The sequence below is a fragment of the Pangasianodon hypophthalmus genome, chromosome 3, assembly GCF_027358585.1.
Source record: "Pangasianodon hypophthalmus isolate fPanHyp1 chromosome 3, fPanHyp1.pri, whole genome shotgun sequence".
In the NCBI taxonomy this organism is placed as follows: Eukaryota; Metazoa; Chordata; class Actinopteri; order Siluriformes; family Pangasiidae; genus Pangasianodon; species Pangasianodon hypophthalmus.
Window position 1 is genome coordinate 1,002,501 of NC_069712.1, and position 19,703 is coordinate 1,022,203.

Consider the following 19,703-nt stretch of genomic DNA (forward strand, 5'->3'; position numbering starts at 1 on the left):
CATATTAATCAGACATATTAATCGGACATACACAACATAAGTGTAATATTACAGCTCGCTTCTGCACTAAATGACTCGAACGCATGACGCACGAGTGGAGCTGAAGTTCAGTAAGACGCTCGGCAGAACACTGAGTCACGTGAATACGCTGTTTCCATAACAACGCAATAAAACACGCACAATTAATAACTAAAGCAGAAAGAATTCACAATATTGTATTATATTAATGTGTTTATTGTAATGTTATTTCAGGAGATCAGATTTTCACATGTTTTTATTGATACATGTTAAAGTTAATATATAAAATGTGTGAATATTTGGTTTAATATATTTAACATTTTCTCATCAACTAAAATGACTAATATTCAATGCCATTTTATTTATTTATTTATTTATTTATTTTATTTATTTAGGATATTTATTTTGTTTTATGTGACATTCCAATTCCAATGTCTGAATATTCATAACAATGCAAAGCTCTTTGAAAAGGTGTACTTGCATTATTATGCTGTTATTATTATATCAGTAGCATAAAATGGTCTTAAACTGACAATAATATCGTTTATCACAATTATTTGTGGGACGATATATCGCCCAGTAATAGTCGTTATGGTGACGTGTTTACCTTTACCTTCACCTTTACCTTTACCTTTACCTTTACCTGCGCTGGGAAATAATTCAGACACACATCTAATTAATATATATGTCATTTATTAACACTTGATATGTATCTAGATTTGAATCAGCACAGCAGAAAGGACACAAAGCTGAATGAATACAAACATGCTGAAGAATTATCTCCTTTATTTATTTATTTATTTATTTACTTAAATATTCTGTTATTTCGTCTTTATTTAATAATCAGGTTCATATTTCAGTGTTCCAGCACAGAAACATTAATAATCAGATCTACGATACATCGTAGTATTAAACACACACATGACATTAATAAAGTTTAATAAAATAAAGAAAATGTGTAAAGTGCCTTCAGTGTCATCAGCATGTTTATAAGCAGTTTATAAACATTATTACATGTTATTAAAGTTAATTATAACAACAGTAAATAAAGCCGCTTTGCTAACACTTCCTGTATGAAGAGGAAGTGTGTGTGTGTGTGTGTGTGTGTGAGAGAGAGAGCGAGAGCAGGGGAGGATTAGAGGGTGTGTAAGTACTTGGCGATGTGGGCGTGGCCAGCCTGCAGTGCGTGCTGGGCTGGGCTCCGCCCCCTGGAGTCCAGCGCCGTGACGTCAGCTCCGGCTCTGACCAGCAGCTGCACAGTGAGGAGGAAACCCTCGCGCGCGGCGTCGTGTAGCGGCGTCACCCCCGTACTCACATCCGCCATGTTCGGGTTCGCACCATGTGACAGCAGGAGGCTGGCCATGCTCACACTGCCCATCATCATCACCTACACACACACACACACACATACACACACACACACACACACACACACTTATTAACCAAATCCTTATAAACGCGTGCGGAATGCACAAAGAGCATTTTACTATAAAAGACTTGACTGTGGAGGACGAGATGATGGAGTGATGAAGATGGAAGTGTAATTAATAATAAATATCACAAAGTAAATAATTTCAGAAATCAAAAGGAAATGCAAATCCATTCAGAAATGTTTAACAGTGACAATTTATCAACTAAATAAATTTCATAAGCGTGGAATCACACACACCTACTGTGTACACACTTCATCGAGCAAGATGGACGGAACAGTGTCAGCTTTTTATTATTATTATTATTATTATTATTATTATTGTTATTATTATTATATAAACAGTCTATAAACGTAGGCCTCAGAACAGTGGCGCAGTTTTAATGTTATTAATGTTATTTAAAGGTGCAGTAGTTGATTGTTTTTTCTTCACATGTACAAATAACCTGGAAAATCTGTAGAATGTGAGAAAAATAATAAAGCTTTAAGCCTCGGCACGGGCGTGTGACGTGTTCTCAGCACGGGCGTGTGACGTGTTCTCAGCACGGGCGTGTGACGTGTTCTCTGCCTGAGTCGTGACGTGTTCTCAGCACAGGCGTGTGACGTGGCTTCGGCACGGGCGTGTGACGTGTTCTCGGCACGGGTGTGTGACGCGGCTTCAGCACGGGCGTGTGACGTGTCCTCTGCCTGAGTCGTGACGTGTTCTTGGCACGGGCGTGTGACGTGGCTTCGGCACGGGCGTGTGACGTGTCCTCTGCCTGAGTCGTGACGTGTTCTCGGCACGGGCGTGTGACGCGGCTTCAGCACGGGCGTGTGACGTGTCCTCTGCCCGAGTCGTGACGTGTTCTCGGCACGGGCGTGTGACGTGTCCTCTGCCTGAGTCGTGACGTGTTCTCGGCACGGGCGTGTGACGTGTCCTCTGCCTGAGTCGTGACGTGTTCTCAGCACGGGCGTGTGACGTGTTCTCTGCCTGAGTCGTGACGTGTTCTCAGCACAGGCGTGTGACGTGTTCTCAGCACGGGTGTGTGACGCGGCTTCAGCACGGGCGTGTGACGTGTCCTCTGCCTGAGTCGTGACGTGTTCTCAGCACGGGCGTGTGACGTGTTCTCTGCCTGAGTCGTGACGTGTTCTCAGCACGGGCGTGTGACGTGTTCTCAGCACGGGTGTGTGACGCGGCTTCAGCACGGGCGTGTGACGTGTCCTCTGCCTGAGTCGTGACGTGTTCTCAGCACGGGCGTGTGACGTGTTCTCTGCCTGAGTCGTGACGTGTTCTCAGCACGGGCGTGTGACGTGTTCTCAGCACGGGTGTGTGACGCGGCTTCAGCACGGGCGTGTGACGTGTCCTCTGCCTGAGTCGTGACGTGTTCTCGGCACGGGCGTGTGACGTGTCCTCTGCCTGAGTCGTGACGTGTTCTCAGCACGGGCGTGTGACGTGTCCTCTGCCTGAGTCGTGACGTGTTCTCAGCACGGGCGTGTGACGTGTTCTCTGCCTGAGTCGTGACGTGTTCTCAGCACAGGCGTGTGACGTGTTCTCAGCACGGGTGTGTGACGCGGCTTCAGCACGGGCGTGTGACGTGTTCTCTGCCTGAGTCGTGACGTGTTCTCAGCACGGGCGTGTGACGTGTTCTCTGCCTGAGTCGTGACGTGTTCTCAGCACAGGCGTGTGACGTGTTCTCAGCACGGGTGTGTGACGCGGCTTCAGCACGGGCGTGTGACGTGTCCTCTGCCTGAGTCGTGACGTGTTCTCAGCACGGGCGTGTGACGTGTTCTCTGCCTGAGTCGTGACGTGTTCTCAGCACGGGCGTGTGACGTGTTCTCAGCACGGGTGTGTGACGCGGCTTCAGCACGGGCGTGTGACGTGTCCTCTGCCTGAGTCGTGACGTGTTCTTGGCACGGGCGTGTGACGTGGCTTCGGCACGGGCGTGTGACGTGTCCTCTGCCCGAGTCGTGACGTGTTCTCGGCACGGGCGTGTGACGTGTCCTCTGCCTGAGTCGTGACGTGTTCTCAGCACAGGCGTGTGACATGTTCTCTGCCTGAGTCGTGACGTGTTCTCAGCACAGGCGTGTGACGTGTCCTCTGCCTGAGTCGTGACGTGTTCTCAGCACGGGCGTGTGACGTGTCCTCTGCCTGAGTCGTGACGTGTTCTCAGCACGGGCGTGTGACGTGTTCTCTGCCTGAGTCGTGACGTGTTCTCAGCACAGGCGTGTGACGTGTTCTCAGCACGGGTGTGTGACGCGGCTTCAGCACGGGCGTGTGACGTGTCCTCTGCCTGAGTCGTGACGTGTTCTCAGCACGGGCGTGTGACGTGTTCTCTGCCTGAGTCGTGACGTGTTCTCAGCACGGGCGTGAGACGTGTTCTCAGCACGGGTGTGTGACGCGGCTTCAGCACGGGCGTGTGACGTGTCCTCTGCCTGAGTCGTGACGTGTTCTTGGCACGGGCGTGTGACGTGGCTTCGGCACGGGCGTGTGACGTGTCCTCTGCCCGAGTCGTGACGTGTTCTCGGCACGGGCGTGTGACGTGTCCTCTGCCTGAGTCGTGACGTGTTCTCAGCACAGGCGTGTGACATGTTCTCTGCCTGAGTCGTGACGTGTTCTCAGCACAGGCGTGTGACGTGTCCTCTGCCTGAGTCGTGACGTGTTCTCAGCACGGGCGTGTGACGTGTTCTCTGCCTGAGTCGTGACGTGTTCTCAGCACAGGCGTGTGACGTGGCTGAGAAAACGCAGTGTTGTGGTCCGGAACGCTTATTTGTGTTTGGAAGAACCTCCTGTCTGTCATTTTATAGACACGCCCCCTACACCACTTAACTCCGCCCCCATCTCAGTCTGTACAGAGAGACGCAGTAGAGCCAGGATAAACACCAGCAGTGCTTGTTATTCCTGGGGAAGGTGATGAAGCTGGACGCGGAATTAGCGACGATGCTCTTGGTTTCTGAACTGCCTGCTTTACACATCGACTCAACAATAATCAACCAATAACTAGCCAGGTAAGCCAACGGTAAGCTAGTCCCTTTACAGAAGTGTGTGTAATGCTAGCTGCTGTCGATGCTAACTAGCATAAATCAGTATGAGCTGAAAGCTGTGTCTTTAGAGTGTTATATCTTCTTTCATGCAGCTGAAGTGGCTAAAAGCACAGGTCAGGTGAGTTTAAAAAAAAAAGGCGTAAAATAAATAAATAAATAGTTTCAGTATTGTTGTACTTCACCTACTTGACCACTAGAGGCCTGATCCTAACTAACGCACCTTTAGCGATGCACCGAAATTTTAATTCCTGACTAAAAAAAGCGAAATTCAGGACATGAGGCATAATTCAGTGCTTTCTGTAGGACAGAACTGAGATTATTATTATTATTATTATTATTATTATTATTATTATTATTATTATTACACTGTGGTACTAATCTGCTGCTGTGATGTAAAAGGAGCAGCACGTGGCCTTGTTTCTAATTCGCTCAAAATAACTAAAATTACCGCAGCCACGTCTGTGACCTTTGCTTACCTGTGATTACAGACAAATAAATAAATAAATAAATAATAAATAAAAAGTCCCTGGTAGAAATCACACACACTGACGTACGACAAAGTGCAAAAGAAACGAACCGCATTTTAATCAGTGTGTAATTAACAATAACATTAAAGTTATCTGTAAAGGGTTAGATTTCATCGTTAGTCGATATTTTCATTTTCACTCTGATTTCATTCAGAAACATTAAGTTATAAATAAATGTTTTTTTGTGACTGTGAAGCGAAACTCTGGTCCTCATGCTACATACGTTATGTAAATTATGTAAACATTATGTAAATTATCGTGGTGATGTCATGTGACCATGTGACCATGTGATTGGCTGAAATTGAAGTAATGCTTTATTTCCTGGTTCTGGTTTCAGAATGATCCGAGATTCAGTGGTGTTTATATAAAACTCTTCTTCTGCAAGGTTCAGCTTTTTTACAGAGAGAACACGAGGAGCGAAACATCTCCACATTCTGGTTCTCCAGAAACACCCACTGATCCAGAATGTTCCATAAGGAGCTCCAGTGTGGAGGTAAAGCTGGTGACATTACAGCACGCTCAGTGGTTCCAGATTTTAGAGAGGTACATTGAGGAACTCTTTCTGGAACCCTTTCTGGAACCCTTTCTGGAACACTTTAATGATAATTAGATGATTATGTAAATATGTAAAGTTTCTCAGAATCATTTCCTTGATGTGTTTATGGAAAACACACAACTGTGACTTCATTACACGGATGAACAAGTTCATCACTTCTCCACATCCATCTGGAGAATAAAACAGTGGGATTCGTTCACTGGTGCTGGAGATATGAACCCATGTTGTGCCTCACAGTAAAAGATTAATCTGTAAATATTTCTCTAATATAATTTTTTTCATTACGTGCTAAAAGCCGAAAAACCGAAGCTGCAGGTGAGTACACTGATCTCTACACTGACTGTTAGCATAGCATTCAGAGTTTAGTGCTAATCACATGTAACACCTATAGTACACCTGTAACACCTGTAACACCTGCAGTACACCTGTAACACCTGTAACACCTGCAGTTATACCTGTAACACCTGTAACACCTGAAGTACACCTATAGTACACCGGTAAAACTTGCAGTTACTCCTGTAACACCTCCAGTTACTCCTGTAACCCCTGCAGTACACCTGTAACCCCTGCAGTACTCCTGTAACCCCTGCAGTACACCTGTAACCCCTGCAGTACTCCTGTAACCCCCGCAGTACTCCTGTAACCCCCGCAGTACACCTGTAACCCCCGCAGTACACCTGTAACCCCTGCAGTACTCCTGTAACCCCTGCAGTACACCTGTAACCCCTGCAGTACTCCTGTAACCCCTGCAGTACACCTGTAACCCCTGCAGTACACCTGTAACCCCTGCAGTACTCCTGTAACACCTCCAGTTACTCCTGTAACCCCTGCAGTACTCCTGTAACCCCTGCAGTACTCCTGTAACCCCTCCAGTTACTCCTGTAACCCCTGCAGTACTCCTGTAACCCCTGCAGTACACCTGTAACCCCTGCAGTACTCCTGTAACCCCTGCAGTACACCTGTAACCCCTGCAGTACACCTGTAACCCCTGCAGTACTCCTGTAACCCCTCCAGTTACTCCTGTAACACCTCCAGTTACTCCTGTAACACCTCCAGTTACTCCTGTAACCCCTCCAGTTACTCCTGTAACCCCTGCAGTACTCCTGTAACCCCTCCAGTTACTCCTGTAACCCCTGCAGTACTCCTGTAACCCCTGCAGTACACCTGTAACCCCTGCAGTACTCCTGTAACCCCTGCAGTACACCTGTAACCCCTGCAGTACACCTGTAACCCCTGCAGTACTCCTGTAACCCCTGCAGTACTCCTGTAACCCCTCCAGTTACTCCTGTAACACCTCCAGTTACTCCTGTAACACCTCCAGTTACTCCTGTAACCCCTGCAGTACTCCTGTAACCCCTGCAGTACTCCTGTAACCCCTCCAGTTACTCCTGTAACACCTCCAGTTACTCCTGTAACACCTCCAGTTACTCCTGTAACCCCTGCAGTACTCCTGTAACACCTCCAGTTACTCCTGTAACCCCTGCAGTACTCCTGTAACCCCTGCAGTACTCCTGTAACCCCTCCAGTTACTCCTGTAACCCCTGCAGTACTCCTGTAACCCCTGCAGTACACCTGTAACCCCTGCAGTACTCCTGTAACCCCTGCAGTACACCTGTAACCCCTGCAGTACTCCTGTAACCCCTGCAGTACTCCTGTAACACCTCCAGTTACTCCTGTAACACCTCCAGTTACTCCTGTAACCCCTGCAGTACACCTGTAACCCCTGCAGTACTCCTGTAACCCCTGCAGTACACCTGTAACCCCTGCAGTACTCCTGTAACCTCTGCAGTACTCCTGTAACCCCTGCAGTACTCCTGTAACCCCTCCAGTTACTCCTGTAACCCCTGCAGTACACCTGTAACCCCTGCAGTACACCTGTAACCCCTCCAGTTACTCCTGTAACCCCTGCAGTACACCTGTAACCCCTGCAGTACTCCTGTAACCCCTGCAGTACACCTGTAACCCCTGCAGTACACCTGTAACCTCTGCAGTACTCCTGTAACCCCTGCAGTACACCTGTAACCCCTGCAGTACACCTGTAACCCCTGCAGTACACCTGTAACCCCTGCAGTACACCTGTAACACCTGTTATAATTCTAGAGCTTGATGTGTCAGTGAAACTGCCCCCCGCTGTTCAGGAGGAAAACGCCGCTCGCGTAAAGAAACCTTAAAAGCGACTTGAAAAACTGATCCAGATAAAATAAACCTGTTGTGTTTACACAGTAAGCGTAATGAAATCCAATAACCCCAAATGTCCTGCTGTTATACGATCAACAGTTTAAGACCTGTTCTTACTTTATAAATACTTTTTAAAGTCCATAGTGATGTAACACTGCAGCTTTATTACAGTTTATCAGTTATATATCTGTGTAAAGCTGCTCTGTGTATCACAGTATTCAGTGCTGAAAGTGTTATTATACAAATAAAACTGAACTGAATCAAGATCTTTTATTGAGACTCTGAGGTTTAATTCATTATTAAAACCAGCCCTGTGTTAAAGTTCAGGTTAAAGTGTTAAAGTGTCAGAAAAATACAAAACTGAACACAGCGTGTTATTTTACTGTCAGAAACCAACGATTTACTGTCTGCTTCTTTACGTGAAACTGAAATAATCTTTTAAAACAAATTCTATTCTAATGCACAAAACCTCAAAATCAAACTAACACTTGATTAAACATCGTTATCTAATTTAAACTTTTAATATTAAACATCTTTAATGAAAAAAAAAACGCTGCCAAATTCCTTTAAACTTTGTATTTGAATTTTAATGACTTTTTAATAATAATAAGTATTTAAAGAGCTTTATGAATATTAGTGTGTGTGATGAATATAAATAAGTGGATATACACTTTGTGTGTCTGTTCATTTAATATAAAAGTTAAATAAAAATAATGAATCAGAATTTTATCATTAACTTTAATGTTTCAGGTTGATTTTTATTTTTTTATGTTCCACACTGAATTATTCTTCTAAAACTTGTGAAAGTGTTCTGACAGTAAAAGAGACCGAATGTAAACATGTTAAAAGTGTTTCTCATGATGAAGGAACATGTTTTAAAAGCAGAATGAGCTCATGGTGGCTAAACAAGCGGAAAGAAAGCCACAGAAATAAATAAAAAGGAAATGAAGGATGAAGAGGAAGTGCAGTGATCTGTTTCACTCGGACTGCAGACGCTTTGTGTAGAAGCTTTAGGTTTTTTAGTTTCTCTGATTTAAACTGAAGATAAAGTTTTATTCACGCGGCTGAACGTGAGACGTGACACGTGAGATGTTTTTATGAGATTCTCATCTCTGACTCACGCTGCAGCTCCGCAGCTCAGTGTTCTCACAAATCATTTTATAGTAGCTTGAATAGTTTGCCTTGAGAAGTTATATTTTTAAAGTTTTAATACTGTATATATTTTTACAAAAGCTTTTTTTAAATATTTTGTTTTGAAATAAAATAAAAAACCCTGTTTTACTCATCAGCATTAAAACAAACTGCATATGATGAGACACACACACACACACACACACACACACACACACTGCACTTTACCAGCCACTGAGAGTGTAGAGGTGTTCCTAATAAAGTGGTCAGTGAGTGTGTCTTGTGTAAATATCTTCAGTGGAACAAAATCTAACAAGTGCTGGATACTTTATTATTATTATTATTATTATTATTATTATTATTATTATTAGCACTTTTGCTGTAAATAGTTGCAGAATAATTGTAATAATTTATGGCAATAATTGAAAAGCATTCATTAGGATTATAAATGAATTAATACCTAATTAAAAAAAAATTACAGTGCAATTAAAATAAAAACATTATATTACTGATTATTGTGTGTGTGTGTGTGTGTGTGTGTGTGTGTGTGTGTTTCAGCAACAGATATTCAGAGATTTTAGTTTAGATCTCTACTGAACAAATCAGAGATTATAATTAACACTAATTGAATTATGTTAATTAATATGAATATATTTGCATATTTATTACACAGGCTTGTGTTATTATAATGTGGCTCTAAAATGATAAATACATTTACTTTCAGTATTTGTCATAATTAATAACATGTATATAATAATTTATATATTCGTGTACGACATTTAGTAGTTAATAATGTATTTTTAGATTATTCCCTGGAACTGTACAGTAATATATCACTGATATTATTCGATAATTCAATGGAATTCAATATTAAATGTTTTGTGTGAATTTTGCAGCCAGATTAAAGCGGATTAATTAAATAGAGTTAAACATTAAAGATGTTCTCTGCTTCTGTTTATTCTCATTCGATCATGTAAAGCAGAATGTGTGTAAAATCTTTATTTAATTTAACGCTGTTTAAATCAGCGCGAGGCCACGCCCCCTTTCCCCGCACGAGGCGCGCGCCGCTGCGGGATTCTTTAATTCCAGTTTATTTTCTGTGTAAAATCAGAATAATTCGGTGCAGAATTCAGACCTCACACACTTCCGCTGCTGCTTTCACTTCCAGCCCCATAAACCCGAAAACCCTGATGATTAACAGCAAAACCCGCTGAGTTTATACTTTAATACACTGAGTTTATACTTTAATACACTGAGTTTATACTTTAATACACTGAGTTTATACTTTAATACACTGAGTTTATACTTTAATACACTGAGTTTATACTTTAATACACTGAGTTTATACTTTAATACACTGAGTTTATACTTTAATACACTGAGTTTATACTTTAATACACTGAGTTTATACTTTAATACACTGAGTTTATACTTTAATACACTGATTTTATACTTTAATAAACTTTAATAAACTTTATTATCTGTTAAAAGTAACGAGATGTGAAATGAGTTTATTAATGAATTGTGAACTTTATTACTGATTAGAAATAAACTGTAAGTGTTATTTACTGATTTAATAATAATAATAATAATAATAATAATAATAATAATAATAATAATAAACTCATCAGCGCGCGATCAGTTATTTATGTATGTATTTATTTATTTATTTATTTATAACTTGTTTATGATGTTATATGTATAAAATAGACATTAACATCATCTTTCTGCTTCGTGCTGAAAAACACCAGCTTTCTCTCTGAAACCTGTAATAATAATAATAATAATAATAATAATAATAATAATAATAATAATAATAATAATAATAATAAAGCGGATGTTATTCCACTTCCTGCTGGAAAATAAGTTTCAGTATTTAGTATTTTTTAAAGTGTGTTTCAGGTTAAAGTTTTAATGAAAAACAAAATTAAACACAGATCTGAAATGTTTTTAAATATTATAAATAAATTATAAATATTATATAAATATTATCCTGTTTCAGTGTGTTATAGTGTATTAGTGTGTGTGTGTGTGTGTTACTGTGTGTTAGTGTATTAGTGTGTGTGTGTGTGTGTGTTACAGTGCTTTTTTAGATGAACCCATCACCTCCACTTACACATAGATTTATTTATTTATTTATTTATTATTAAAAAGTACAAACGCAGCTGATAAACTCAGTGTTTAAGACTCACCACTTTTATCCTCCAGGCTTTTTATTCTCGGTACAGTGTGTGTGTGTGTGTGTATAGTGTGTGTGTGTATAGTGTGTGTATAGTGTGTGTTTAATGTGTGTGTATAGTGTGTATAGTCTGTATAGTGTGTGTGTATAGTGTGTGTGTATAGTGTGTGTATAGTGTGTATAGTGTGTGTGTATAGTGTGTGTGTGTGTATAGTGTGTGTGTATAGTGTGTGTATAGTGTGTGTGTGTGTATAGTGTGTGTGTATAGTGTGTGTGTATAGTGTGTGTATAGTGTGTATAGTGTGTGTGTATAGTGTGTGTGTGTGTATAGTGTGTGTGTATAGTGTGTGTATAGTGTGTGTGTGTGTGTATAGTGTGTGTGTATAGTGTGTGTGTGTGTTTATTCTGATGAAAAGCGTTTGTTTTGTTTTGGCTTGTTCAGACCCCGCTGAGGATTATGAAATGATGATTTAGTTTGTAAACAGCTGGATGAAGTGGTGGATTTGATGAGAAGTGACTTTCTGTCCTGCTGACTGTCAGAGCTGAAGCGCAGAGATCAGAGCAGGAGGATCATTTAGTCTAATTTACTGAGAAATAATAATAATCCCTGCAGCTGCTTTATCACACTTTACATTCTGATTGTCGAAATTCTATTTTTATAAACTTTAAAACTGTGGGACTGAAATAAATAACAGAAAATCGATTCTAAAACGAAAAACACACGATACTGAGCTCTAATAATAATAATAATAATGATAATAATAATAATAATGATAATAATAATAATAATAATAATAATAATAATAATAATAATGATAATAATAATGATAGTTAATGTGCACTCGCTGCATGAACAGAGACACAGAGACACAGAGACACAGAGACAGAGAGACAGATGCAGTATGACGTGTGTAATATCCAGATGTTAGATGTTACCTGTACAGGTGTTCTCCCGAAGCGGTTCGCGCGGTTGATCTCCGCTCCGTTCTGCAGCAGGAGCTCAGCGCGCGCCGTGTCTCCGGCCGCCGCCGCGCTCGTGAGCTCATTCGCCAGTCTGTCCTCTTCGGCCGCGCGCATCCTCTCACCTCACCTGCTCTCACCTGTGCGCGAGCCCGGACTGCGTGCTGTGTGACAGGTAAGCCACAGACACAGTGTGCGCACGAGGACTTTACACCAGGCGCATCGCTGTGTGTTAAATTATATTATATTATATTATATTAAACACACTGCATGTGTGTGTGTGTGTGTGTGTGTGTGTGTCGTCGCGTGCAGAATAATCCGGTAATTCTCCGGTAGATGTCTTTATTCTCTCTCTCTCTCTCTCTCTCTCTCTCTCTCGAGAAGCGCGTGCCCGGGATATATGTTCGGACTTGTCTTGTGTTTGTGTCATTACGTCACTCCGGCTGGAGCGCAGCGCGCATGCGCAGAGCACTCAGTGGGTCTCAGTTTCCTTATCTTTCACACGCAGGAATAAAACAGTAAAATAATAAGGTGCTCCAGTGAGTATTACAGTAAAGTGCAGTATTATAAGTAATAAACCGCTCTCATTATCAGCATTAATCACTTCTTCAGTGCTCTAATGTGCTGTGAGTCATTAGTCATGAGGTGTATTAAGGGAAATAAATGCAGTGCGCATGCGCAGATCAGTCACAGGGTGGCGTTTAGTCAGATTAGCAGAGACAGAGCAGCGTGCAGACAGACAGAGCTCTGAGCACACAGCACGTTTAATCACATCTTCATTTACATGCACAATTCCCAAAACACTACACACACATTCCCAAACACAATTCCCTAAACTACACACAATTCCCAAACACAATTCCCAAAACACTACACACACATTCCCAAACACAATTCCCTAAACTACACACAATTCCCAAACACAATTCCCAAAACACTACACACACATTCCCAAACACAATTCCCTAAATTACACACAATTCCCAAACACAATTCCCTAAACACAATTCCCAAACACAATTCCCTAAATTACACACAATTCCCAAACACAATTCCCTAAACTACACACAATTCCCCAGACTAGATGTTTATAATTGACAGAGTTAAAATATGAGTAAAGTGGAGAGAAAAATCATAATATTTATTTAATTTTAGAGATTTAAAGATTTATTTTCTAAATCCTGTGTTATGCTGCTAGTTCAGGAAATAAATTATAAAATATTACCAACCTTTAAAATAAATGTTCACTCATTTTTACTTATTCTCTTTGTTCTGAATTTTAGAAGAGTTTGGTTTTGAATGTGGAAATATTAAAGATTTTATAAACCCTGTTATTGTTGTTATTGTAAGAAATGAATTACAGAATGTTCCTCAGAACAACATCTTAATGTGCAGTCAGTTTTACTGAGTCCAGAAGAGAAGCCTTTATCTGTCACATTTACTTTACATACACTATTACAACATTCCTGTTACTGAAGTGTGATTTATTCATGCCATAAATAAGTACGCTACAAATAAATAATGTTTAAACCCGTCACTGAAAACACGCTGCAACAAGCATTTTTCCTTCCCACTGAGAGACTTAACACTTTAAGGATTTCAGAAATATGAAAGTTTAATAAATAAATAAATAAGAAATAAGAAAGTTTACACAAAATCTGTCCTGATGTGTGTAACTTCACTCTTTATTCTCTAAACCGAAAAACCTGACATTCCTCTAAAAACATCACACACACACACACACACACACACACACACACACACTGACCACAGAATAAGACACCATTCTGCAAAACACACACACTTGTCAGACAACACACACCAAAAAAAACCCAGATATTTCCTTACTGATTTATTTTTATTTTAAAATTAAACTTTTGATCTGTAAATGATCTCTTTAATCTATAATTTACAGTGTAAATGTACATGTGTGTGTGTGTGTGTGTGTGTTTGTGTATAAAGTGTGTTTAACTTTGAGACTATGGAAATCCCCTAATATTCCCGCTTGTCATGAACACACACACATACACACACACACACACATACACATACACACACACACACACACACACACACACACACACACACACACACACACACACACACACAGAGTAATTAAGGGAATATTTTAAGGTTAAGGGGATAATTAAGTTTATGAGTCGTGTGTGTGTGTGTGTGTGTATATAAAAGCCTAAGACGCTAAAACTTTATACACACACACACACACACACACACACAGTAAGGGTAGGAATGTAAATTCTGTAGAATGAGAAAATCTAAATAAAAGACAGTTTTATTAGAAGCAAAAATGTTTGATTTTATTAGAAAAGTAAATGTAGCTGTAAGCTCCTGGATCGCTCTAATCGTGTACTTGAGTTTGTGTAAATTTGTGTAAATAAGGAGACGCACTAATGTGATCGTCTTCACGGCGGTGAATTTATTTCACTTACACACCGACTGAATGCGACTGAATGTGATTTTGTTCAACTCAAATTTTGTCTTATCGTATTAAAGCTCTGAAAGAAAGCGATTCCAAAACAAATCTGTTAATTAAGATAAATGCGACTAACTGTTCAATTAGAAATCAGTCCAAAAAGTAATGGCACCCTGTAACAGTAGGAGGCTTTAGTGCGTGTCTGCGGTAGTCGCTGCGCTGCAGTGGCTGAGCTGCACTACTGGAAGATTTAGTGCATGCTGTGATTTATTGCATTTATTAGCAGTTTTCTTGTTGTATGAGGCAGTTAATGTTCAGCTTTACACATCTTTTTCAAAAAGACAGAAACCAGCATTTAGTATTTAGCATCTGGCTTAGAAGGAGATTTATTACTGTTTAGTCTTCGTTTTGTCATTTCCAGCTCTTTTGTGGAGTTTTGTGGGTGTGGCTAAGTGTAAATGTCACGACCGTGCTGGTAATTTACAGCTGATTGGTGTTTATTTACATACGCATATGAGTACGAAGAAAATCAGCGAAGTTTTTGGAGAGAATTTTTAGGTTGGTTCGGCCAAAAACATTTATACACAACTTTACTAAAATACTGATAAATGATTTTTAAAAAGGTGAACAGGATTTCTTTCTTTTGCTTTTGGGTTGTAAAGATTGTTGTTCATCATTGCTGCTATGATTATTCAGAAATCAAAGTGAAACACGAATGTGATTATGTTTATGTTGTATATTTTTCTGTGTTTTGTAGATCAGGAGTAAACCTCAGGCTTATCAGATGATTGATTATGATAAGATTTCCATCCGTAAGCCAACATTTTGATATTTTTTTGACGGATTTGATTTAGGAGCCTCTGACCGATATGTGACCAGCCTTGTTCAGAATCTGGAGTAGACTGACTTACATAACTTATTTTAAAAATAGTTATGGCTAAATCACCTCTCTAGACTGTTTAATTATTTATATTACGTATATTGTTGCATCGGTTCATTTCAATCGTTGCCTCTTAAATTGATCCAAATAATCTGATCATTACAATTCTATCATTTTAGGAAATGATGAGCCACGATTGCACGATTGCAAAAAAATCAGTTTAGTGCCAAATAACACATGAACAGCTCCTCGTACAGGTGTTCATTTATCACAGTTTTTCTAAATGACATTTTTTAAAAATATATACAGCACCGTGCATAAGTATTCACCCCCTAAGTGTTTTGTAGTGGAACTGAATTGATTTATTTGGGATTTTATATCAGGTTTTTAAGCTCATTAATGAAGAATTACATCAATAGCACATTTTATCAGTAGCTGAGTTTACGGCTCTCAGTTTATTGCTCTATTTTGTCCAGTAGTGGAATAACAGAGACTCGCTCAGATCTTTCAATACACTTACACACTTAATTTAAATTCTAAATTCATTTGCTGGACCGGATACTTACGGTAATACTTATGGTGTTCACATCACACACTGTCATGGTCTTGCCATGTTAACACGCTGGTGAAGAAGCCCGGCAGCGTCTGTACCACTTAGACACTTGAGAGACTTTAAACTGCCCTTTAAGGTGCTAAGGAACGTTTACACCTGCACCGTCGACAGCATCCTGACGGGAAGCATCCAGCAGGACAGGAGGCTCTACAGACGGTGGTGTGATCAGCTGGGCATTCCATAGAGCACCACAGAGCTCCCTGACCTGCACTCTATCTACAGCAAGCCGTGCTGGAACAAGGCCAGGAACATAGTCAAAGACCTCAACCATCCGAACAATGGACTCTTCTCTCTGTTGCGGTCTGGGAAGCGCTTCCGCTCCCTAAAGGCCAATAAAGAGAGGATGAGGAGGAGCTTCTTCCCGCAGGCCATTCGGGCCCTCAACCAGGACAACACCGAGGACTAAGAATCAACTCCATCCATACATCTCCTGCAAACACCCAACCTCCATCTACAGCTACATCTACATACATAACGCTACTAATTTATTAACATGTGGACAATCTCGCACACGACTGCCTCACCTAATGTTGCACATCTTATCGTACAGTGACCATTTATTGCACATTATATCACACAAAACGGCACATATCTGCACTTTATATCTGTTCTGTCAGACTGCTGCTGTCACATTCCAACACTATACATACTGTACTGCACTGTATTAATGTTTACAGTATTTACAGTATTTACAGTACGCTCATACATATTCTTTTATCATCTTTAATATTATATATATTCTTATACACTTTTTTTTTTAAATCCATAAAAAATTAATTAATTTTTGTGACAATTAAAATTTGAATTTGGATCAGAACCTTTATCAGGTCGGTCCTGTATATTTTGTATATTTTTGACACACCTGGTGTGTTTGTGTGTGTGTGTGTGTGTGTGTGTGTGTACAGGAACCAGTCAGCAGGTAGAACCATTAGTTCCTCAGTGAGGTGCCAAATGATTGAATGGGAAACAGTAAGATCCAGAAGTTTCCATGGAGGAAAAGGACGTATGAAACAGAGTGGTGTAATTATGGCAGTAAACAGTTAGAGGGATCTCCTGACGTTCTCGCCGTTCTGTTCTGTGAGTGGATGGACAGATCACCTCATCTCCTCTCTCGCTCTGTGAGTGGGTGAGTGAGTACTGGATTCATACATCATGGAATGTGAGGAAAAACCCCTTAGCACAGTGTGTATATATATTTACTCTCTCTGTGTGTGTGTGTGTGTGTGTGTGAGCCACAGGTATACAATAATGGCTCTGTGATGAGTTTTACATAATCGAGTGATTCATGATTTAAATATTTACAGATCAGTTATAAAAAAAGAAATCACCAAACTGTTTATTATCACTGTGTGAGATTATTAAAATAATAAAATCTACAGGTTTAGTTTCAATACTGCGTTTTACTGCAGTTTCGAAGTGAAATACTTTTTATTGTTTTTTTTATACGCATCTGAGACACGTGACTAGTAGTAATGGACACCATGGAACATCATCATACACTAAATTAGAACTTTTTATTGTGAGAATTAAAGAGAAAATCCTGGCCATAAAGAAGACAGTTTCTACAGTATACAGTGAATATAAAAAGTTTACACACCCCTGTTAAAAGGGCATGTTTTTGTGAAGTATACAAACGAAACTAAAATAAATCATGTCAGAAAGTTTTCCACCCTCACTGTGAAACTACCACGTATAAAAATAATGTGAAAAACAATCAGAAACATTTCAGGGAAAAATAGGAAAAATAAAAAAACTTATAATCTGGTTGCTTAAGTGAACACACCCTTTTATAACTGGGGATGTGGCTGTGTTCAGAATGAACCAATCACATTCAATCTCAGGTTCAAAAGTAAATATCACACAGCTGTCATCAATGAAATTATTCTGATCCACCCCCAAATAAAGACCAGCTGTTTCTGTAGGATCTTCTTCACATCTTCTTGGTTTCTGACTTCTGAAGCCATGGTCTGCAAAGAGCTTACAAAGCCTGTACAGGATCTCACTGTGGAAAGATATCGCTCAAGAGAGGAGTATAAAAGAATTTCCAAAACATTAGATGTAGCATGGAACACCATGAAGACCATTATCAACAAGTGGAGCAAATGGAGCACCACAGTGACACCACCAAGAACAGGACGTCCCTCCAAAATTTACAAAAGGACAAAAACTTCCCAGGGAGGCTGCCAAGAGACCTACAGCAACATTAACAGAGCTGCAGGAACATCTGACATGTACTGATAACTCTCTGCATGTGACAACTATCTCTCGTATTCTTCACGTCTGGGCTCAGGGGTAGGCGGCTAGACGGAAGCCCTTTCTCACAAAACACATCCAAGTTCAACTAAATCACCCCAAACCATGTGGCAAAATGTGTTCTGGTCTGATGAAATCAATTCCAAAAGGTTTAGTAATTTCATAATTCCAAAAGAACACCATTTCCACGGTGAAGCATGGTGGCGGCAGCATCGTGCTTTAGAGCTGCTTTTCTTCAGCCAGAACTGGGGCTTTTAACAAGGTGGAGGGAATCATGAGTAGCTACAAATACCAGTTGATTTTAGCGCAAAACCTTCAGGCGTCTGCTAGTGAGCTGAAGATGAAAAGGAATTTCCCCTTTCAGCAGGACAACGACCCAAAGCACACATCCACAACAACAAAGGAAAGGCTTCACCAAAAGAAGATCAGTGTTTCTGATTGGCCGAGCCAGAACCCAGACCTGAATCCAACTAAACATCTGTGAGGCGACCTGAAGCAGCTGTGCACAGCAGATTCCCTTACAATCTGATGGATCAGGAACGTTTTTGCAAGAAAGAGTGAGAAAATATTGCCGAGATATTATCAAGATGATAGACACTGATAGACTCTTAGCCAAAAAGTGGTGTAATAAAATCAAAAGCTGCTTTGTATTAGTTATGTATTAGTTTAGGGGTGTGTATACTTATGCAACCAGGTTACTGTAAAAAAAATTTTCCCTAAAAAGTTTCTGATTGTTTTTCATTTTATTTGTATACTTTGCAATTGCACATTAAAGGTGGGAAAAGATGTAACATGATTTATCTTATTATTTTATATCACAAAAACCTGCCATTTTAACAGGGGTGTGTAAACTTTCATATCCATTGTATAAGTGTATAGAAGCTGTGATATCACCTCCTCACGGCAAGCAAATTACATCTTACCAAGTGAAAAGATCTCCAATATGGGTGAATCTTTCTAATATTGTTATTATTTTATTATAAATCAAATATAAAATTATTCAGCAGGTTTTTAGATGATTTTGCATATTTCAAGTTTAAATTTTTCCTAGTCTATTAGCAGTTAATTTTTACTTCTTTCTAGAAATAAATGCTTAAAATTACAAGAATTATTTGCCAATAAATATTGAAATTGGTTAAAATATATATCAAAAAATATTTAGTTTAATAATCTTATATTTGGTTTATTGTCATCTCCCCACAGAGCGATGGTTAGCATCCATGTGCAAGTGGTTTCTTTTACACGGTTTCTGTAATCCAATGCTCATATAAAGAAGACAGTCCAGGGTCATACGCAAAAGGCACAATGATTTCCAATTCTAAAAAGAGTCAAAAACAGGCAGGGGTCAGTGCACAGGAAATAACTGGATAACCAAAAGTAGAGGAACAGGAAGCAAGAGTCATACATGATAAACAGACAATGGCACAAAAGGCTCAGAATTTACACGATAGCGAGTAACTGGCAAAGCTGCACAGATGCGTAGTGAATCATTCCTTCAGCTTTGGGAAAGCATGGGTGGCCTTC

General features: G+C 40.1%; 1 protein-coding gene across 1 annotated transcript; it reads right to left on the reverse strand.

Annotated features, from left to right (window-relative positions):
* Positions 1 to 713: 713 nt before the first annotated feature.
* Positions 714 to 12,403, reverse strand: cdkn2a/b (cyclin-dependent kinase inhibitor 2A/B (p15, inhibits CDK4)). Its single transcript, XM_026910954.3, has 2 exons — positions 11,976 to 12,403; positions 714 to 1,405 (listed from the first exon to the last, which is right to left on the reverse strand). Exons 1-2 carry the CDS (start codon positions 12,114 to 12,116, stop codon positions 1,154 to 1,156), a joined length of 393 nt encoding a protein of 130 aa, XP_026766755.3. The 5' UTR covers positions 12,117 to 12,403; the 3' UTR covers positions 714 to 1,153.
* Positions 12,404 to 19,703: the final 7,300 nt, after the last annotated feature.

Coding starts and splice junctions, on each gene's coding strand:
- cdkn2a/b (XM_026910954.3), bottom strand. CDS start 12,116: ATGCGCGCGGCCGAAGAGGACAGACTGGCGAATGAGCTCACGAGCGCG. Junction 1,406..11,975: donor TCGGGAGAACACCTGTACAG/GTAACATCTAAC, acceptor GTGTGTGTGTAG/GTGATGATGATGGGCAGTGT.